Source organism: Pongo abelii, chromosome 11 (genome assembly GCF_028885655.2).
Source record: "Pongo abelii isolate AG06213 chromosome 11, NHGRI_mPonAbe1-v2.0_pri, whole genome shotgun sequence".
NCBI lineage: Eukaryota > Metazoa > Chordata > Mammalia > Primates > Hominidae > Pongo > Pongo abelii.
Window position 1 is genome coordinate 108324820 of NC_071996.2, and position 19492 is coordinate 108344311.

General features: G+C 35.7%; 1 protein-coding gene across 9 annotated transcripts in view; it reads left to right on the top strand.

The window, feature by feature from the left end:
- The window catches only part of PARD3B (par-3 family cell polarity regulator beta), a 1076689-nt gene that overhangs the window by 479635 nt on the left and 577562 nt on the right, over positions 1 to 19492 (top strand). For all 9 annotated transcript variants that reach the window (XM_024243295.3, XM_024243296.3, XM_024243297.3 and 6 more), the window contains one exon: positions 14822 to 14931. In XM_024243295.3, coding sequence (XP_024099063.2) covers positions 14822 to 14931 — 110 coding nt within the window. The remainder of the gene's footprint in view (positions 1 to 14821; positions 14932 to 19492) is intronic.

Here is a 19492-nt window from a genome sequence, read left to right on the forward strand (position 1 = left end):
GCTTTAACTCACTATTCTGTGACTTATCAATATTGTCTATTTTATGCTATTGAGCTATAATAAATAAATAGCGTAATGCAGTACTTACAGGTGGTGAAATTGAGGTAAAATGGGCTTGTGACATAGGCTAGATCAAACAGGTATTACCTGCAAGTTAATAAGTAGCTCAGATTCTGGTATAATTTGCTTTATTCATAGGTCTTGTGGGGGAAAAAGTAAAATAAGCTTTCTTGTTCTGATAATCCCTTAAAAGAGTCATGAAGTTTTTATCTTTGGCTTATTTGATTTATTTATAATTGATAAAAACCAAGCCATTCCTGTGCCTCTCAAAAATCTATTTGTGGAAAATATTTTAACTTTTAACCAAATTATGTCTTCAGCATTAGTGACCCTCTATGTTAAAATGTTTTTCCCTTGAAAGTTAGAATTCCAATGTTGTTAGAACAGTTTGATTCTCTTTTTGAAGAATCATAGAAACACAGTACAGTTTTGTACCTGTGGCCTTTGGATTTTGATTCACTTTGAATATGATGCCAGGAGTTACATGGAAAAGTCAATAATAATCCGTGGATCATTGCCTTACTCTGTCACTGGGTGAATTAGTCTGCTGGGGTAATGTTCTCCAGCTTGTGTAATGGGCCTATTTAGTAGCAAGACAGCAGCCATATGAAACACCTGGGTGGTCTTCCAGAGTACTTTCACGTGGATTAGATTTCACTTATCCAACGTGAGGTCACAAAGGCTTAGACAGCTGGGCCAGTGCCACATCATGAACAGAATATGACCTCTTCCTACTGGATGCGTAATGTAAAAGGTGCCTGAGGTTAAAGCTGATCCTTGGGCTCCAGGAGCAGATATGGGTCAAATGAGGTCTCAAACCACAGTTGCAAATGTTGTGAAAGTCTCTATACAGGAAAGAATCAGATTTTCCTCTGGCACTTTCATTAGGCATGTTCTCTGCCAGAAAAGCCTAGTTTCTGAGTTTTCTGGATTGAGCTTTATTTGATTAACACTGGTTTAAAATTTTAGGTGTTATTAAGCAGAAGCAGAAGAAAGGGCCTGAGTGGCCCTTTCCTGTTACACAGAAAACAGCATTTGAGGCACATAGGCTTTGGAATAAAATCACCTTTTTAGTGTTCTTAGCGATAACAGTGGCTCCAAAGCCCACCATTTTTTTCCAGTCCTGCCAGGAACTTTGAATGATCCAATAAAAGGTAATGATCAAAGGTTTCAAATGCAACTGATAAATCATATAGATTTGTATCCAGGATGCCTTAAATTGACTTGTGGATGTTTCTCATCTATCAAGAAGGACTTGGTGATTTGAATTTCATACTTTGATGTTGCAGTAATTGTTTGCAACTGCAGCTCAATGGCCTGAAGGCATTGCTCATTTCTCCCTTTCTCTTCTTGCAAAGAGCTCCTGAAGTATTCTTTTACAGGCTGTTCTCAACTCACTGGGGGCTGTGGCCTAAAATTTAGGATAAGAGAATGGTTCCATAAACACTTGGTACAGATCAACAACAATGCCCTAATGAGCCATCCCAAATGTGCACCATTCTGAATCAATCATCCCAAGTCCACACCCTCTTCACTGGATATATATTAAGATTCACTTCATGGTATTTATAAGGGAATTACTAAAGAACTCATGGGGAAAAGATTCCTCTACTTATTATTTTAGTCAAGGTATTTCATATATTTATAAGTTACAAATGTCTTTCAAAGTATATTTTAACCAGTTCCTCAATACTTGAAAAAAATGCTATAGATTATCTCCTTTTAGAAGATAATCTATTTCTTCCTGCTATTTCAATTAGATTAAATTAAAACACTCCCAAATTAAAGCTTTCTGGTAATGTTTTCTAACCGTATTCTGTAGTTTCCTCAATCGGTTGTTCCACTAGTCATTTAGTGCATGCCTATATTCTGGCTGAGCAAATTTATCAATATTCATGCAAGGGTGTCCATCTCTAGCATCAAAAGCCACGTGCCCATCTGTCTACTATAAATATCTTAGTCATCATTTTACACCAATATATTATCTCATATATCTTCTGCATTTCAAAATTCTTTTTAAAATTCAGCTCATCCACAGAATCTTTTCAGGTGAACTCAACTATTATCCCTTTAGCTATTGCATGGGTTGCCATAAATCTTATGAATATAGATTAACCTCATAAATATCTAGGATCTAAGACTGTAAAGTATCACAAACTGAAAGATCAACTGCCAGGGCAGTAGATTCCTCTATAAGCCACAGTAATTGACAAGATTGAGTCAGTATCTCTGTGCATCTACCGGGATTGTTTAGCATCGTTGTTGATGTCACTTGTATACTCATTTACCATTAAGTTGCAAGGCTGATAACATGTGCTGCATTTGTGTGAATCATGTTTATTTTAAAATAAATGTTGATGCTGAAGAAAAATGTGTTAGTTGAGGGGAAACAAACCAGACAGTAGCAATTTATTTACATACCAAACGAGATACCCTTTTCATGACCTCCAAAATTCTCAGGTCTGGGACATTTCGTACTCTAAAGATTACTTAGCTTAAACATCGGTCTTTGCACCTGTAGCTTTGTTTGGTTCAATTTGGCATGCCTCTGTTGAGTGCCTATTCTGCTCGGGATCCTAAGTGATTGACTAAAGGAAGTGGCTTGCCATCAAACGGCTTACAATGTGGCTCCACCCTGTTCTCCCAGACATCACTTTCTCTCTCACATTCTTGTTTGATAACTTGTTTTATCCCGATTTTAAATGTCCATATTTATTTATTTACTTGTTGATGATGGGTCTTCCCCCAACAATCCACAGCTCTTCACAAGCAAGGCCTTTGTGTTGTGTGCTGATGTATCCAGAATGCCTGGAAGACCACCTGGCACATTTTAGGCATTCGGTAAATATTTAATGACTCAAGGGGAGACAAAATACAACTACATACATAAGACAAATAGGGATATAACACACCCTAAAAAGATACAAAAGCAGATCCACATTTTGTAATGCTCTAACTGTACAAAATTGAGGGGGATTGCTATTTAAGAAAAGCAGCAATAATATTTTAAAAATTATATAGAAATGAATTCTTATTTAGCATGAAAAATAATCACAATTTATAAATAAAGTTAACATACTAGAGATGACAAAATGTGAGAAATAATAATGATATATTAACACATGAAAATATCTTGATATTATACTTTTTTCTCTATAATTTTTGGCCATGTGTTCTTTTGTTGTTGTTGTTTGTTTATTGAGATGAAATCTTGCTCTGTCACCCAGGCTAGAGTGCAGTCGTGCTATCTCAGCTTACTGCAACCTCTGCCGCCTGAGTTCAAGTGATCCTCCTGCCTCAGGCTCCAGAGTAGCTGGGATTACAGGCATGCGTGCGCCACCACACCTGGCTAATTTTTTTGTACTTTTAGTAGAGACAGGGTTTCACCATGTTGTCCAGGCTGGTCTCGAACTCCTAACCTCAGGTGATCCACCCGCCTCAGCCTCCCAAAGTGCTGGGATTACAGGCATGAGCCATCGCACCTGGCCAGCCATGTATTCTTTAATCACCTCTCCATATGTAATATCAATCTCTGATAGAGTGAATAAATGGATAATTTGTTATTTGCTCTAGCATGGGTAATCCAAATTGTTTTTGTTTAAGTAACATTTGGAACATATAAAGGGCTTCACACATACATACTTGTAAGTATGAAACTGCTACAGGTTTGTGTCTTACTAGCGTGGGAATTTTAATTCTGTGCTGCATTTTCAAGTATATTCTAAATAAGAGAGAAGTTCCCATTTGTCAAGGTATCAGTGAGAACTGAATTATCTGCTTATAATTGTATAGATCTGATGAGTGAACAAATCTTCCAGAGTAGCTCTGGCTTTGTGCATTTCAAATTTTGTTTATCTTCCAGTGCCCACATACTTACAGTGCTGGTGCAAAAACAGCACAGCCACATCATTACTTCACCTGGCCCTGTACCTTTGTATCATGAAACTGGTTGAACTTGCACAGTGGGTGTTGGGAATGTTCTTATATTACTCACCAAGATGATTGGCAATACATTAACTATATGCAGAATTGTTTGTGAGCCACATAAAAATAGTCCATTATATATATTCTACTATATATATAAAAATCCACTATATCCATCTATCTATCGGAGTCAGATATATATATATATATATATATAAGATATATATATAAGATATATATGATATATATATAAGATATATATATGATATATATATAAGATATATATATGATATATATATAAGATATATATATAAGATATATATATAGCCCATATATATATAAGATATATATATGAGATATATAATATATATATAATATATATAATGGGCTATATATATGAGCTATATCTCTGACTCCACTATATATATATATATATATATGACTATTTTTACATATAGTGGACTATTTATATATATAATAGAATATATATAATGGGCTATTTCTATGTGGCTCAGAAACAATTCTGCATATAGTTAATTTATTGCCATTCATCTTGGTGACTAACAGAAAAATTTTTCCAACACCCGCTGTGCATGTTCAACCAGTTTCATGATACAAAGTTACACATATATTACAAATACATAAAATGTATATATAGTGGACTATATATATACAAAAAATGTATATATAGTGGACTATATATATACAAAAAATATACATATAGTGGACTATATATATACAAAAAATATACATATAGTGGACTATATATATACAAAAAATATACATATAGTGGACTATATATATACAAAAAATATACATATAGTGGACTATATATATACAAAAAATATACATATAGTGGACTATATATATACAAAAAATATACATATAGTGGACTATATATATACAAAAAATATACATATAGTGGACTATATATATACAAAAAATATACATATAGTGGACTATATATATACAAAAAATATACATATAGTGGACTATATATATACAAAAAATATACATATAGTGGACTATATATATACAAAAAATATACACATAGTGGACTATATATATACAAAAAATATACACATAGTGGACTATATATATACAAGATATATACATAGTGGACTATATATATACAAAAAATATACATATAGTGGACTATATATATACAAGATATATACATAGTGGACTATATATATACAAGATATATACATAGTGGACTATCTATATACAAGATATATACATAGTGGAGTATCTATATATAAGATATATACATAGTGGAGTATCTATATATAAGATATATACATAGTGGAGTATCTATATATAAGATATATACATAGTGGAGTATCTATATAAAAAATGTATGCATAGTGGAGTATCTATATAAAAAATGTATGCATAGTGGAGTATCTATATAAAAATGTATGCATAGTGGAGTATCTATATAAAAAATGTATGCATAGTGGAGTATCTATGTAAAAAATGTATGCATAGTGGAGTATCTATATACAAAAATACATAGTGGACTGTATATATATAAAAATATATACGTAGTGGACTGTATACATAAAAAATATATACGTAGTGGACTGTATACATATAAAAAATATATACGTAGTGGACTGTATACATATAAAAAAATATATACGTAGTGGACTGTATACATATATAAAAAATATATACGTAGTGGACTGTATACATATATAAAAAATATATACGTAGTGGACTGTATACATATATAAAAAATATATACGTAGTGGACTGTATACATATATAAAAATATATATACGTAGTGGACTGTATACATATATAAAAATATATATACGTAGTGGACTGTATACATATATAAAAATATATATATGTAGTGGACTGTATATATATATATATAAAATATAATATATAAATAGTGGACTGTATATATTTAAACATATATATATAGTGGACTCTCTCTCTATATATATATATATATACACACACACACACGATATATTTCTGACTCAATTTCCCCTTAACTGGACTTCCAAAAATACTCTTGGCCACTTCATTGCCACCCAATGGGAGGAAGAGTAGTATGGATGGAACCTTAGTGATGGAAGAGATAACAGGGTTAACCTATAGCAATTAAAATATTTTACTTATATAAATTTTACAAAATTATATAATCATGTGATCTTGTTACTAAGGCTCCTCTTGGCATCATGTAAGGGGCTCATGCAAATGAGGGCCCCTGAAATTACATTTATTTCTCCATGCAAATCTGCATCTGGGCATTCCAAAGAAGTAGAGATTGTTTATAATTATTGGGAGCGGACCTTCAAAGTGGGACAGGATTACAGCTGACTGCAGTATTAGAGAATAATCATTTAGAGGTCACATGATCTAGGACATTTTTAGGTGACAGCAGGTGGTTCTGTTTGGCATATACACCTGAGAAAGAATGTAGTATAAGATATAATTAGTGGTTGAGGCAAACCCCTGATGTCCTTGAATGCCGGAACAAGAAATTGGGAGGTTGACGCACACATCATCAAAATCCTTCCTTTCATCTCTGTGATTCAGGAGCTTTTATTTGGATTTATTAATTCAGGTATATTTATTTATTTCAGTTAATACTTTACTTATTTTTTTAGAGTGCATGCCTTTCAAAGACCTAGACCTTTGCTTGCAGGAAACCGCCTCTGTCGCTTTATCCTTAACCCTTGAGACCTAGTGCATATCTGAGACCTGGCCTTAACTAACCTTAAGTAGCATGAGTAAATTTATATTGTAAAGTAGCTTAAAAATTTTGAAAAATTGCAGATTTGTGTGTACGACTGGATAAAATGTGAAAACTTTAATAGTTCAACCCACTTCAAGTGGAAGTCATTCATCTTCAGAGACAACTATAAGTCCCAATAAAAGTAAGTTAAAAACCCCTTCACGTATTTTTGTACCACTGGCTCTCCAATTTCAGCTGTTTTCCAAATACTAAAAGATGCTTTATCATGCATGTACTCGTTCATATCCATTGTGTAGTCAGTTGACTATTTTGTGAATTACTTGCATTTGTCCATCATGTGTTGAACAAGCATGGTTTTTGCAATCTGAAATGAGAGAAAAATGATATGAAATGTTAGTTGACTTGAACTTCCTTCCTCGTTTTATGGCAATACTGGGAGTCTCTTTTCTAATGGACTGATATTTAAGATGAAAGTTTTTGACTTAGTTTCCTTAGTGTGGTTTTCGCATCACAGTATCTGAAAGCATGTCCCAGCTGCTGCATTCATCACAGGCCAGGCACCAAACCGGGTCAGGCACTCCTGCGGCAAAAGTGATCTCTTCTCAGTACTTTGCTATAAATTGTGCTGCTATTGATATCATTACCAGTTTTTTTTTTTTATGGGTCTCCAGATTTCAGTGTTGTGCAGTTTCTTTGGCATCAGCTGAAAAGCCTTATCTGATGCCCATAAAATCTACACAAAAAGAAAATCTAGTTGCCTCCAAAAACAAATGATGTACCACTTTCACTAGTCTTATTTTATTGAGTATTGATGGGAATAATAGCAATACTGGCAAGGCATGTAAATCATCTGCAGGAGAGACTGTGTACTCTGGGAGAGGAGTTTGGATGCCTTGACTAGTGAGACAAGCATCTTACCAGATATGTCCTTGTGACCATGGGTTGATGATTTCCTCTTAGGTACTCAGCGTCCACCATACCTTCCTTTTACCTGTATCTTTCTATCAAAATATTTCTTTCTGCTGGACAGTTTATTTTATTTTATTTATTTATTTATTTTTGAGACAGAGTCTTGCTTTGTCACCCAGATTGGAGTGCAGTGGCGTGATCTCAGCTTACTGCAACCTCTGCCTCCCAGATTCAGGTAATTTTCCCTGCCTCAGCCTCTCGGGTAGCTGCAATTACAGGTGTGCACCACCACACCCCACTAATCTTTGTATTTTAGTAGAGATGGGGTTTTGTCATGTTGGCCAGGCTGGTCTCAAACGCCTGACCTCAGGTGGTCCGCCTGCCTCGGCTTCCCAAAGTGCTGGGATTACTGGCGTGAGCCACCACACTCAGCCTGCTGACCAGTTTAGATGAAAAGAATTGCTCCTGCATTGAAGACATGGTATTCCCCTTACTTTTATGCACTTACCCAGATAGAGAATCTGGCCCTGCCATAGGAAAGTGTCAGGTGAGTAAAACTAAAGTAGAAATAAAGTTCAAAAGATTTGGAAACTTCATTTTTCTGGGCTTCGGTTCTTTGTTTGTTTTGTTTGTTTGTTTTTGAGACAGAGTCTTGCTCTGTTACCCAGGCTGGAGTGCAGTGGCACGATCTCGGCTCACTGCAACCTCTGCCTCAGCCTCCTGAGTAGCTGGGACTACAAGTGCGTGCCACCATGCCCAGCTAATTTTTGTATTTTTAGTAGAGATGGGGTTTCACCATATTGGCCAGGCTGGTCTCAAACTCCTGACCTCGTGGTCCACCCACCTTGGCCTCCCAAAGTGCTGGGATTATAGGCATAAGCCACCACGCCCGGCTACTTCAGTACTTTTATTGGCTATCTAAATTAGAAAACTATCTTTTTATCGGTCTACACTGGGACTTTATTGCAGCCCCTCCTCTGTGCTCATTTAGCCAGCAAGAAAAGGGGGAGCAGCTTCTTTGAGGTGACAGTGCTAGAATAATGGTTAGAAGGAAAGTTTCTGACCTATAATCTCTTTGCACCATATCTCTGAAGGATACACCCATATTTTTTCAAACTCATTCAACAGTTGTTAAAGTTCAGAATAATTGAGAGGTATTGTTCTAGGTGCTGACTAGTTGCAAAGTCTATTAAGGAAATGTACTACATGAAAACCAAGATGCAGCCTATACTGTCTTTCTATACTATTAATATGGATTACCTGGAAGAATGTGTTTTTTTCTACTTCTTTCTCTCTTCTCTAATTTGCAAAAAGTTTAGCCACTTGCAATTTACTTTCACCATCAAAGTAAAAAATCTACCAGCTTACATGTATTTTAATTCAGAGCATTTTCTTCTGTTCATATTTATCTTGTTATCCTAAGTGTCAACAGTCATGGAAAGAGAGTGTGTTTTTTTCTTCAAACTGTCCAACTGTTTTGGTAGCACCAAAGGAATCCCTTAGGGCAAAGGAAAATCGAGCTCTGAAAAGACCAGCCCCCTAAAGAGGAGTCTCTTTGCACATAAACAGGTTATCATGTTAATCCCAGTTCCCTTCTCCATGCTTTCACCCCACCAATTCCTCTGAGCACTCCTCTGTGACTTTATTAAACAATAAGCATTCTATATTTCTTTCTTTCTGAAAATTCTGAGAGATTATGAAACCCTGGCTTTTGCGTTATTTTGCATGCGATGCCATTAATAGTTCTTTACTGATTCCTCCTTTTTATTTTCCTCTGTTCACTTCATGTTTGTATCTACCTGCTTATTCTAGAAGCCAATATGATTTTCATTATCAACTTCATGTTCATCTTTGTGAATGCCCACCCTGTTGAAAATCTAGTCTTTGGTTTCTCACGCATATCAAGACATTTTAGATTAAAAGCAAATCATTCTAACAGTCAGTGGGCTGAAGCCAAGATTTGTATTTTCTCCGAGACAAATCATAGCAGTTGCCAAAACCTCCCTATTGCTCTTCTTCAAGCCAGAAATGAGAATGATTTTTAGGTGTCTGTTTTATGCTCCTTCTCATTTGCTTTTTATGTGTAGTCAGTTTCTGAATTCTCCTGTGTCTTCCTCCAGGTTCTGTCTCCATTTCTACCTGTGACTGCTGACACCCTGTTCACCTTCTCCAGGTTGCCCTTCTAGCCTCTCTGTGCATGAGGTCCTCTAGTTCTTACAGAATGTCTTGTCAGCGCTTTCACCGTGACCTGCCCCCCACCCTGAGAGCTGTCCAGGTGTCAGTCACCCTAGGATGAAATGACACCAATATTGGTGACAAGCTGGCCTTCTGGTTTTGCTCAGGAGAATCATTAACCATCTTTAAATAAATAAATCCCTGCTGCTACTCCCCATACAATTTAGAACATGTGCCTTGTGACTTTTGATGTGGGGCTCATGTTTGAAGCCATTGTTTGTTTTCCCTGCTGCCTGCATCATCGTATGTTATGTGATTCTTCAGGACCTTGGTTTCAATCTCTATAACTGCCTATCCTTCAAAACCCCCAAACATAATATTAAATGGCATCACCTGTCATTTAAGCCATCTCCATCCCAAACATATCCTCCAAATGAAAATCCACTGAGAAGGAGAGGGAGAGGGAGAGGGAGAGTGTGATTATAACAAAGAGACAGAAACTTATAGAGATAGCACTTTACATTTTTGTTGGTCTTTATATCTTGCATGATTCATTGGTGTACCAATTTCACCCTTTAACTAATGGCTGCCACTTTCAAAATTGTTTTCCTCAAACTGAATTAGACAACCCTTCTCTTGGCTTCCTTAGTGACATTTAAAGGGGACATGGATCAGTACCTGGACCCCATCAGTACCAGCTGCCCCACCATTAAAATAGTGATTACTGGAGAATTAGAAGATGCACCATCATTCACAGACACTTGGGAACTGATTTCACTTTCTCTTATGAGGATGTGCCTTGACTGGTTATAATTGGTCTAAATCCTGTTAAAACCTGACGAATCTTGCCATCTTCCTAAATGTCTGTATGGTGAGTGAGTGTGTAAGTTTTTCCTGAATGTGGCATAAGTCCTGAATGTCAGTGGAGAATATTCTAGTGAGAATTATGCTTATCCTGATATGGCAAGACCCTATCTGGTGAGGACATACTCACCAGCAGCTACACACCCAATCAGGGACTCTTCTATTCCTGCACCTAGTAGCTTTCTCTTTGGCTTCCATTCAGTTTCAAGTGTCAGCTAAATAAAATGGGGACTTGATCTAGCCTTTGGTGTATGTTTTCATTGGTGTGTGTTCTCCGATAAGCCACGTATAACCTACTTGAAACACTTTAGTGGTACCTGCCTTTTTGTGTGCTGGGGTGTACTGAAATGTTCCTCATTTCCACATTTCCTTTTCTGAAAGATAACTTGAGAGTGGATGAACACCATGACTGCTGATCTTAATATCATCCTCATCCCTTCTCCCTGTCCTGATGCATAAGGGCAACCTCAAATATTTAACTGTGTGAAAAAAAGAAAAACCCGCAAGCAGTTCTATAAGAATTTATGCTTTAAAATACTGAATAATTCCTATTTTATTTGTGCTTTGCTTCCAGTGGCTTTTAAACTATGATTCTAAGGAACATTGTTGTTCCTTGAGCTGAATCTGGGGTTTTTGCCTCTAAATTCCAATAATAAGTCTTTTCTTAATTAGCTGAAAAAAATACTAATGAATAGCAACATTTTCCAATTTTTGAACTCCCTTCTCACCTCATCTTTATTTGTGTAAAAGTTTTGATTCATATTGTAAGGCTATATTTGGTTTAGTTCAAGATTAGATTTTATTATTTTAATTTACAAATTATTCCATGAAAATTAACTTGACTTTCAAGAGCTTAGCTTTTTAAGCAGACAAGATAACACAGCTTACAATAAATAATGAGTGCTATTACCTACTTTTTTGGGGGAGGGAGTCCTGTATGAAAATTACATACCAGACAGTTCCATGTCCTATGCATGCCTTAATTTATTTCAGCCTCCCATCAGTTCTGTTATGTGCTATTTTCAACAAGTTTTAAATGATGAGACTGAGTCACATTGCCATGCAAGTTCAATGCCACAGAGCAAACAAAGGCTCAATCTGTTTGACTCCAAAACCCAGGGTCCTCTCCACTGTCCTGACACATGACAGTTAGCAGTGTTAGTGTCTAATTGTTACTCTTAGATTTATAAGCTTCTTCACTGTAGAGGTTATGTTTCCTTTACTCCCTAACACTGGAAGCCTCTATGAAACTGGATAAAGTTGTCCCCTCTCATTTCAGTTAGCTTTGCTTGTACAATACGACTTCTACTCTACTATATATTCAAGGTTTTGCCCAAATTATCTTCAGTACTCCTAATTACCTGCCCTCTGTTGTACATTAGGACTTACCTTTCTTTGTCTTTAAGGTGGAACTCAGTCTCTTCCTGACAGCCGCGTTCAAATAGGGTTTAGTAATTTAGAAAACCATTCTAGGAAGGTTTGTTTAAAAGTCTGAGATAACAGTTCATATTTAAAGATGCTCATTATTAATTTCAATGTGGACTGATTTGCACTTGTTATTAACACATTAAGAGAGAAAGAAAAATTAGAAGATACTCAACAGGAGACATTCAAGTGTAGAGTACAGAAAAGCTGAGAAGAAGAAAGTTATTGCTGATATGTTTAAGAAAGATCTAGCCATCTTAAAGTTTTTTTTGTTGTTGTTTTTTTTTTTTTTATGTTTCAAATAGCTGATACACTGGTACAAAACTGAATTGTCATCTTCTAGGATACACTATAATACTATGGCATATTGATTGAATACACAAACCTGAATACTTCTTCTTCTTCTTCTTCTTATTATTATTATTATTATTTTGAGACAGAGTCTCACTCTGTCTCCTAGGCTGGAGTGCAGTGGCGTGATCTGGGCTCACTGCAACCTCCGCCTCCTGGGTTCAAGTGATTCTCCTGCTTCAGCCTCCTGAGTAGCTGGGATTACAGTTGTGTACCACCATGCCTGGCTAATTTTTGTATTTTCAGTAGAGACAGGGTTTCACCATGTTGGCCAGGCTGGTCTCGAACTCCTGACCTCCAGTGATCCACTTGCCTCGGCCTCCCAAAGTGCTGGGATTATAGGCGTGAGTCACCGCGTCTAGCATGAATACATATTATTATAAAATTATATCTTAAATATTTTAATGTGTTATTATTTAAAAAGCAGATACTGACAGTGAATGAGGACTCATAGGCCTGTGTCTTTAAATTTGAAGAAAAATTACCTACTGTGGCTTTTTTAAGGAAAATGTATTTATTACCTAAGAAAAACCATGTCTCTCTCTCTCACACATGAACACATACACTCTCTCTCTCCATATATATATATATATACACACACATACACATATATATACATATACATATATAAACATATATATATATATATGACTCAGCTGCATAAAACAATGTAACTAAAATTGTTGATCGCTAAAATGTTCACTTCTGTGCCTGTAAACCAAGTTGATTTTGACAATGAGGAAATGCCTTGGTGAACCATGTTGGTTTTACTTTTTGTTTGTTTTCTCCCATTCAAGATTATCAACTTGTAATTTACTGGCCTGATTAAATGCTTGGAAATAAACCAGAGTTCTTGAATTTTGCTCCATTTTCTTAATTTTAAAGATGATGGGTTCCTTTGAGGATATTGCATTTAGACTGACTTGTTCATTTCATGTTGTTGGCAGTTGAGGGGCTTAATCTGAAAGGAACTTAGTCTTCAGATCACCTAAGGGAGGGAAAAAGATACTGGTATGGAACTGGGATCCTACTTTCTTAAAATTTTATGGTACTTTTTCTTGCTTCTACTCTTTTTTTTTTTAATGTTTTATTTCAAAGAACAATTGCTAACCGTACAATTATTGGTATGTCAGTTGGTTAAGAAATGTTTGAGATGGAGGTGGCGGGATGGTGAAAAATGTGGTGATGTCTCTTAATAAAAAGGAAATAAAGGAATGTGAACCTGGACTTTATAATTCCTTTTGGCATAGGTTTGTGTCCTAAGTAGTTAATTTCTTATCGTGAAAGAAGTTTTTTTTTTTTTTTTTTTTTTTTTTAAGAAAAGCAAGTTCTATCTGGACAAAGATAAAAAATATTTGCAATTCTATGTTTTGTACAAACTAAGAATGTTAAAGCACACGTAAAAACCAGGTTTGTAAATAACCTACAAAGTGGATGAAAAATGTTCCTTTAAGCTGGAATCGCTTCAGAGGTTTGGGGAATTATTTTCAGAATATTGAGAAATGAGAAAATGCATTTCAACTGTTTTCTACTCTTTTCCCAAAAGTACAAAAATAAAATGCTAATTTTTATATGAGAGTGATTTTTAAACCACAAGCAGATTTTTTTTGAGATTTTTCTCTATAGTGGCCAATTTTGTACGAAGCAAATTATTTTAGGCCTAATTGCAGTCAGAGCAGTTAGGCCGCTGGCTCTGCTAAGGTTGAATTTCATTTGAACTTTCTAATAGTATGATCTTTTTTCAGAATTTAATAACTGACTCAAATATTTAATAGTGGAAGCTTTCATTAAATTAAAAAGAAATCAGGATATATTTTTAGAAGAACTAACTTATTTTCTTTATCAGCTCTATCTACTTTAGGAGAAGAGGAAGAGAATGGGAGAAATCTCTTTGTGTACTTAAATAGGCATTAATGTTATAACCCCAGCAAATAATTTATTTTGGTCTGTATCATCATTCAAAAGATTTGGAAAGCACCAAATGGCAGTAATAACTATACTTCCAGCTCTATTGAATGGCAAATTACACTGACTGTGTGAATCTCTTCGTTCGTCTCCTGGATAATCATTCTTTTTAATACTCACATATATTTTCTAGATCAGTTTTTAGATTGTACACAGTCAACTTGTGCATTGCCTAACAGTTTCTGTTAAACACAATGGCTTGTTTGAAATGCAAGTGGGGAAAGATGAGAGTTGAAAGATTTTGTTTCCCTGTGTCAATCTATAAGTAGATGACAAAAGATCATTAAATGGATTAATTTACAAGCATCCTTGGAAATAGAATGTTTTTACATAAAAGCATGTTGTAAACCTTTTAAATTAAAGTGCATTGTGTCATGCACTCTCTTCACCCCAGGGTTCTTTTGACCTCTCACCTCTCACTTTGTCTTCCAGGCACTCCACTGCTGGTGAGGAGAAGCAGTGACCCAGTGCCAGGCCCACCTGCTGATACCCAGCCAAGCGCTTCACACCCTGGTGGCCAGAGTCTGAAACCGGTTGTTCCAGTAGGTATCCTGCTGCTTGTATTTCTAATGAAAGATCAAAGTGCTGTACCCACAGGTTAAGTGGGACTTTGCAGTTTTAAATACATTGATAACTAGATAGAGATCTTTTGATAGTATATATAGTATTAGTTATACTAATAGCTAGTATGGGCTATTACTTGTATATAGTTATAGTGATAGCTATTATGTATATGGTGCTGATTATGTGCCAAGTACTATTTTACCTGTTTATATTAAGTCCTCTAAACTTCCACATCAAGGTAAGCACATGTTTTTATCTCCATTTAACTGATAATGAAATTGAGGCAGAGGAAGTTTTAGTAATTTGTTTAAGGTCACATAGCTGATAAGTGGCAAAGCAAGGAATTTCACCGAGGTGTTCTGGCTCTAAAATCCTTGCTTCTGGCCAGTACACTATACTTTTACATTTCCTTCATCTTCCAGTTTCATAATGTCCAAGGATATCGTTATATTTTTGTTGTGTTAACCCAATGCTTTGCAAAACCATACCATGGTGAGTGGTGTACATTTTCAAGCTCCCAATATCACAAAAATGTGGTGCCAGGATTGGATTTGTAGAACTCAGCATTCAGATTGAAGAAAAACAAAATCATTGACCAAAAGTGCTTACAACCAGATATACTTATAACTGATAGGTTAAGTGGAGAATAATTTCCTGAAGAGATGATATTCTCCTTCCATATAGGACTGTGGGATCTTCCTGCTAAATCCTCAGTTGCTTTGAAGAGCTGTAATTGTGAATAATCCTCTCAGATAGCCTGAGAATTCAATTTTGGCTAATGACTGTATACCATTGCAATAGGTAATCTTCGATAACATAACCATATTAAAAATTCCCTAAAAGCAAGACTCTTTCTCACTTTGAGTCTCACTGTCTATAGAGCCTTAAGAAAAAATAAACACATCATTTGTGGGTATATATGGATGCTGAAATGAGTTAAACAGGTTCTTCTGGTTTGGTATAAAATATTCTTATCAAGAGCCAATGTCAATGTGTATGAGATACGAGTCACTATTTGCAATCATTATCTCTTTGCTAATAGATTTGTGGCAATATTTTGGCATATTTCTTTTATTATAAAAGAAAGCAGATGTCTTGAAAGTATTTTAGATGTAATGTTTTTCCACTAACCTATTTAAAACTCTATCCTTCTAAGGAAATATATTTAATGGAACATTAATAAAAATCAGGTGTATGTGTTCTATTTTAATGTAAGTATAAACAAAACTGGTATGTGGTATGACTTTTCTTAAAACACACACTGGTTGAGACCATGTTGAGTCTAATTATGTTGGATTGGGAGAAGACAGCTATTCAGTGAGAGAAGAATTACATAGAAGAGCAGAACTGCAATTTAGTTTTCATTTTCTTGATGTCTGTGTGTCTGTGTACCCTAAAACGAGAGTGTGTCTGATTAATGTGTTAGCATTGTTTGCATGGAGAAAGTCCCTGTATTTGCCCATTTTCACCCTGCTATAAAGAAATACCTGAGACTGGGTAATTTATAAAGGAAAGAGGTTTAACTGACTCACAGTTCTGCATGGCTGGTGAGGCCTCTGGAAACTTAAAATCATGGTGGAAGGGGAAGCAAACATGTCCTTCTTCACAAGGAGGCAGGAGAGAGAAGTGCAGAGTGAAGGGGGAAGAAACCCTTATAAAACCATCAAATCTCATAAGAACTCACTCACTATCATGAGAACAGCATGGGGGAACTGTGCCTGTGATCCAGTCACCTCCCACAGGGTCCCTCCCCCAACATGTGGGGATTACAATTTGGTTTACAATTCAAGATGTGATTTGTGTCCAGACAGAAACCTTAACCATATCAGTCCTCCAATGTTTATTTCCATGTTTCTATCACTTGGGCTCTGGGCTTAAACCAATTAAGATGACATCAATGTTACTTTCCCTCGAGGAAATGATGGCTACTCTCCCTCTGGTAAATGCTGTAGCCCCACCAAAATATGACATCAGTGAGTTCCAAGTTGGGATATGGGGCAGAAAGACATATTATTACTAGCAAAGATGCATCTCATAGTTCAAGAATAAATGCTGGTGCCCAAAATCCTTGTGCCTTAACTTATGCAAGTGATCAAATATGGGCTGAGTTCCTGTGTATCAACAGTGAAAAGGAAACACATGTTTCTTCCTTTCCTCATAGTGTCTTCTGTGGATGATGGAGTGCAGACCACAGACCCAAAAAGGAGAGTCTGGTCCTTGCCCTTGCATGGAATAGTGGCACATCTTAGGTGTCTCTTGCTTCAGTTGTAAAATAATCTCCGTGAATACATTAAGCTTTAACATCCCGAGGCACAGACATTGTGCCTTATGTATCTTTATCTAGGGCCAAGTACATGGAAGATGCTCAGTGTATATGTTTTGGACTTAGGAATGCAAGACACATGTAAGTCTAGGAAGAGTCCTAGAAGTTCTTAGAAATTAACCAGCTAATTAATTATAATTAGTTAATATATATTAATATATAAATATATAATAATACTAATTAATAATAATTAATCTGACTCAGCCATTCTCTCCATTTCCCAAAGAGCATCTACCAGGTAAATGTTTATCTGCTCCAAGGTCTGGTTCACCACAGGCAAGTGACAGATAGTTTAACTGCCTTACTATGTAAACATTAATAAAGACACTTAGATATGTTTATTTTTACTAGAGGGAAGATGTGTGTGTGTGTACATATGTGTGTTATAACTGTTAATATATCCTTGCATAGCCAAACTTATGGAATGTTTAGATCTACACTGTCTAGTTTAGTAGCCACTAGCCACATGTGGCTATTGAGCTCTTGAAATGTGTCTGATCCAAATGTAAATGTACTTAAAATTTAATACACACACTGGATTTCAAAGACTGAAGCATAAACAAAATAACATAAAAGATCTCATTAATAATTGTTATATTGACTATATGTGCAAATGATAATATATTAGGTATACTGGGTTGAATAAAATATATTATTAAAATTATTTTCACCTGTTTTTACTTTTTTTTTTTTTACATGGCTACTAGGAAACTTAAAATTCTATTTGTGGTTCTTACTCTGTTTTATTGGACAGTGCAGCTCTAGACAGAAGCAAAACTGGGTATAGCATTCATGAGATAGTTTGAGTCCTAGGGAAGATCTTTGAGCCTCACATCATCTCTTGGGCAACGGTGCAATTCAGTTTGCCTGGGGCAGTCCTGGTTAGTGTCTGTTGTTCTGGCATAATTATTAATAATGTCTTCACAAACTCTCAGAGGTGTCCATGTATGGATGATAAATTACGTGGCACCCTGCATATAGCCCTACACTCAACTTTTATTGTTTGCTCACTGATAAGAGAAGCAGCCTTTCAAGGAAACCTTGGGAACTTAACAACCACAACTCTAACACTGGCACCTTGCAGAGGAGGTTCTGTGTGGCAAGGACCTGGGCCTGGAGCTACGGACACTGAGACTTCATATTCTTTTCCATCTCTTGGATTTCGTACTTGGCGCTTCCTTCACAACTCCAGCTACACCATTCTTGATTCCTGCGATTTGATAAGTGAAGGTGAATTCGGGGAGTGTGTGATAATGTAGCCATGTAGCAACTAATATGAAAAATAATTGCTTAAAAAGCCATGTTCAATTGCATTTCAGTCCAATATCCACAGGAAGAAAAAACAATCAAAATTTCCATCTCTTAGTGTTCACATATAAGTAATTCACAGATGGCAGAGCCCCAAGTGGGTTATGTTCAATCATTCCCAAGAAGTGAAACTTACTTATAACCCACAGCATAAGAAGCTGTAAGGATGAATATTTGACACATTTGATTATGTTGAAATACTGCCTTTAAAACCACAGTTGATGACTGTTATTTTTAGTTGCACTTCATTAGGCTTACTGTAGAGGGAAGAGTTTTCATTGATGCCCAGAGATATGTGTTTTTGAAAAGTTGCAAAAGTTACACTTGTTTTCTAGCTGATTAAATTTATTACAAATTGGTTATTTAAGATGTACACTCTCAGACATGCTGGAGTTTTAAAAAGGGCTTAAATTATAAAAATCAGATTCTCTGCAAGCTTCAAATTCTATGTGTATTAAGAAGCCACTAAATCTAGTATTTGTTATTTAACACCAAACACACAGCAAAGAAGTTTGTTTCCTTTGTTCCTCTTTTGGTCAACGTACCTAATTATCAGAATAGTACAATCATTAATGTGCAAATAGTAATGACTGTTTATCTTTCAAGACAATATAGCAAATCCAACTCTATTGACTGCTTTTGAATTAAGAAAGAGAATCCTAGAAACAGGATATTTTGGTGAGAATCTGCTTGTGGGACTTCTTACCTTCCTTTTCTTGATTGTAACCTGGTGTTCTTGGCTTAAGGGCATACCATAAAACCAGGTTCTTGAAATTGATGTTCTCAAACTTGCAATGGAACAGAACTCTAAAACAGATGTGATTTTTTTCTTAATATCCGGTTAACTACCAAGGTTGTTTTGTGTTTTAATGACTGTTTATGGTTTTTAATTTAACCCTTAAGGCACA